At 35.2% G+C, this 4485-nt stretch overlaps 1 protein-coding gene across 1 annotated transcript in view; it reads left to right on the top strand.

The window, feature by feature from the left end:
* The first annotated feature begins 3403 nt into the window (after positions 1–3403).
* Positions 3404–4485, top strand: part of piezo2a (piezo-type mechanosensitive ion channel component 2a) — a 131977-nt gene continuing 130895 nt past the window's right edge. Inside the window, exon 1 of the mRNA XM_016440611.1 lies at positions 3404–3814. Within this exon, the coding sequence (XP_016296097.1) occupies positions 3673–3814 (142 nt within the window). The 5' untranslated portion in view covers positions 3404–3672. The remainder of the gene's footprint in view (positions 3815–4485) is intronic.

Genomic DNA, 4485 nt, shown 5'->3' with positions numbered 1-4485 from the left:
TAGAAAACAGCTGTTTTAAATTGTAATAATATTTCACAATATTACTGTTTTTACTGTATTTTTTATCAAATAGATGCAACTTTAATAAGTACTGTATGTATAATAATAATAACGTTTACACTAAATATATATATATATATATATATATATATATATATATATTGTTTTTAATCAAATTCAGTTTTTTTTTTAACATTTTGAAAAAACAAAGTAAATATTCATTTTGTTTTAAGCATGTTTAGATTTTTTTTCTGCTACTGGAATACATGCCAAAAAATATTGATTCATAAAAAATGCAGTGAAGAGATCTGGTTCTACGTGTTTATACACAATTTGATCTTGTGCAGCAGCTGACATCATGGTAATTTCTCAATGAAGACATCTAAAGTTCCTCACTTCATCACCTAAACAAACAAAACAGACCCTTGTGATTTTATACAAAATGTCCTGACATGCACTGCAGTTTTAACCTGTATTTTACATTGTTTTGGTTGTTTTTTTTTTAAATACCGATGATCTGCAGATCTAATACTTGTATAAATACATGGAGGTTTGAGTTTTGCACTGCCAGATTTGATAGTTTTTCCTGCTGTGTTGATCTCAATGAAATCCACTTTTTAATCTCTGTGTGTATCAGGGCAACATTCCTCTGGTATTAACTATTAAAAACATGCACTAAAATCAATGCTGTCCAGTCATTATTCAGCCAAAATGAACCATATTCAGTTTCTAATGTTCCATTTGAGAGGAATTTACTAAGCATTCAAACACTGTTGAATTTTGAAGTAATTCAGCTTCATTTATCTAGTTTGACAGTTAATTATGTGTGCATTCAAATACTCGGTAATTAGTGGCTGACTCTTTATTCAGTACTCTCTCATCTGCTGCTTTATTCCAGCACTGCTGCATTTGCATTATTATGCTGGATCTCTCTAAAAAGTGGCCACGGTTCCAGCTGTCGACCAATTTTTAGTTTAAATTCATATGCAAGAGCTCTTGGAAATTAAATATACCGCTGAATTTTGGCAAATCCAGTTTAATTTTATTCCCACCTTCAACCCAGCCTCTATACGATCTGTCCAGAGTCTCCAGGTGTCTGTTTAGATCCAGAAAACTCTCACAACTTTGGAAAGACTTTCTGAATTGTTAAAACTGCCAACTCTGATATATACTTAAACCATGAAGAAACAATTACTGCCACTCAGTGTCCTCAATTCTGACTAATTCTGACACAATCATGCATTAAAGGAACAGTTCAACCAAAAATTTTAAATTTGCCATCCTTGAGTTCAGGATGAGTTTGTTTCTTCATCAGGTTTGTAGAAATGTAGCATTGCATCAGTGTCTCAGCAATGGATGCTCTGCAGTGAATGGGTGCCGTCAGAATGAGAGTCCAAACAGCTGATAAAAACATCACAATAATCCACAAGTAATCCACACCTCTCCAGTCCGTCAGCTAACATCTGGAGAAGACAAAAGCTGAAACACATCCAGCATTAAGACCCTTTTAACTCCAATACCAGTCCATAATTCATAATAACGCTTTTAACATATTTAACAGCATATTTAACAGACCCCAAAAATATATAACCTACAGCTTGAGTAAAATAAATCATGTGTAAATCCAAATCTCAATTCATGTGTGAAGTTCCAAACAACTGAAAGAATGTTGTGTTGACATTAAATTTGATGAAATCTGAATATCAGAATATTCAGAATTAAGAATATTGATTATAAAAAAGAACTCTACAAAACATGTGACTATAACACATGCAACTAAACTAGGTTAAAAATTTAATAATAGGAACATTTAAAATGGTAACCATAAAAAAAATCTGTCTGCTCTCTAAACTATTTTAAAGCTTTATATTCTACCTCTATATTTTTCTCCTCTCACCCTTTCTTCACTCCACAGACTGAACTTCATGCCTCGACTTATTCTCTCTTGCCTTCCATCTGTGACTAGAATTTCCTGACTGCAGACTCATTTCTGTTTTCTAAATTATACAAATCAACTATAAAAATAACCAGTGAATGTCAATTTATTAAATTAATTTTGGTATAAGTATTGAAGTTTAATGTTGGCCCACTTTATCTAACACATTCAGCCAAAGTGGGCCAGCAATATTTCAACACCTTACAAGAAAATGTTATTCTTTGCATTTTATTCCCTGATGATGGTAGCATTGAATAAAACAGGCCCTGGCACAATAATGTTTGTTTACATTTAGAGAGCAACCTTAGGCCTGTAAGAAAAATCTTATGTCAGAGTTTTCTATAACTTTCACCTTGACACAGTCCTCCTTTGAGATGTGGCCAGACCCTCCAGTGTCATATTGCATCAACCAATACTATTTAATTCAGAACCATTGTTATGCTCTGAAAGTGTAAACCATTGAGCACAGTACAATCAAGCTTGAACGGCCCACTTTAGCTGAATTCACCCGAGAGACTTTAAATCAGAGTTCGCATCCAGTAGAGGAGCCTGTATGTGGAGTCATGTGATGGCCTGCAGGTGGCGCTGCAGACACTGTTATACTGTTTATTTATGCTTGCATCAAAACAAACATTACTTTACAAATGCTACACAAATATTTTACATCTATATTTTATTTACAGTAAAATGTGACCCTGCAGCACAAAAGCAGTCTTAAGTCGCTGGGGTATATTTGTAGCAATAGCCAACAATACATTGTATGGGTCAAAATTATAGATTTTTCTTTTATGCCAAAAATCATTAGGATATTAAGTAAAGATCATGTTCCATGAAGATATTTTGTAAATTTCCTACCGTAAATATATCAAAACTTAATTTTTGATTAGTAATATGCATTGCTAAGAACTTCATTTGGACAACTTTAAAGATGATTTTCTCAATATTTAGATTTTTTTGCACCCTCAGATTCCAGATTTTCAAATAGTTGTATCTCGGCCAAATATTGTCCTATCCTAACAAACCATACATCAATGAAAGATTATTTATTCAGCAAAAAACTGACCCTTATGACTGGTTTTGTGGTCCAATGTCATATATATAGGCTAGTTAAATGTAATATAGAGTATAATAATAATATAGTAAAATAAAATACAGTTAAAATATATAAAATGTACATTTAACATTAAAAAAGAAGAAAAAAAAATGAGTGTACTTGATATAGACGTGATCCCACAACCATTAATTTGCATTCCACAAGTTTCATTTTTAGTTTTATTTCTTTCTTTCTTTCTCTCTGTCTGTCTCTGTCTATGGAGCAGCTGTAGCACCTGAGCCTCCACCTCTTCCCTCCAAACCCGGCCCTCCTCTGCTGACTGCTGGAGTCATTCGTCAGTATTTGCAGGGTGGTCCTTCTGTTCATTGAGGAGGAGAAAAAGTGCGTCCAGATGCCAGTGAGGCACAGCTGTGCGGCGTCAACGCGGCTCAGAATAACGCGCTCTCTGCGCTGCGCAAAACTCCTTCAGCAGCGGCACACGCGATGCCACACGGTTTGGAGGAAACCCAGCAAACTCTGAAGAGCAGCATGAGCTCTCCTGTCAACAGGTAAGACGAGAAACCTGACGCGCAATCTGCTGCTCTGAGGGAAGTAAACCATGTCTGAGGAGAACTGAGGAACCTGGACTCTGAAGTTCTTCAGCCTTTGATTACCATGAGGACTAGACTAGACTAGACGGATCATGCGCTGCGAAAGACTCCAAAGCAAGAAGAGCCCTGGACGCAGATTTCTCTCATGCAGCATCTGTTGTGATATGATGATGGCCTCGGAGCTGGTGTGTGGACTCATCTTCAGACTGCTGCTGCCACTGGGCCTCGCCGCAGGTACGGCTTGCTTTACTCAGCCACCAAACTAATACAACACAAGTGTACTTGTAGAATTGGGTTTAAAAGTTTTATTAAATGCATATAAAGTTGGTAATTTAATTAAAAAGAAAAAGAGAGCATCATCTTAGCATAAGCTTCATCATAAGCTTAACGTTCAGTATATTTGTTAAAAAAATACGATGCATGCAGAGCCTAATATGATAAACCTGCCCAATGCTCGTTTATTCACATTTACAGTGATAAATGAGCAAACTAATCAGGTCTCGATTTAAGGTCTGGAGGTGAAGAAGTCTTTTTAAAAAAGACCCAGGACATAAAAAGCCATCAGTTATGATTTTATTATGAATTATGATTGATTCATTGATAATTTGCACGTCACAAAAACAGTTCTCTCACTAAGTAGGCCAAAGGTCAACATTATAGGCAAAATGCAGCCACATGATCAATTTGGATTTAACTAGTACAATGATTCACCTTGAAACTATATGCTTGTTTTACATATGAAGTTCATACTTGCATTATTACATTGAACTCTTTTTATTGCTGTTTTTGCTTTTGATCGGAATGGTGGTTGCAGTTTGATATTTTTTGTTGTTGCAACAAGTCTGTGAGCATTTAAGAATTCTAGCACCGATTTATGCAGTTGCTTTTCACCCAGAATTTTTAAC

Source organism: Sinocyclocheilus anshuiensis, unplaced genomic scaffold (assembly GCF_001515605.1).
Source record: "Sinocyclocheilus anshuiensis isolate Anshui unplaced genomic scaffold, SAMN03320099.WGS_v1.1 scaffold79, whole genome shotgun sequence".
Lineage (NCBI taxonomy): Eukaryota > Metazoa > Chordata > Actinopteri > Cypriniformes > Cyprinidae > Sinocyclocheilus > Sinocyclocheilus anshuiensis.
Note: the sequence above shows the minus strand (reverse complement) of the source record. Positions and strands in the feature narration are given on the sequence as shown.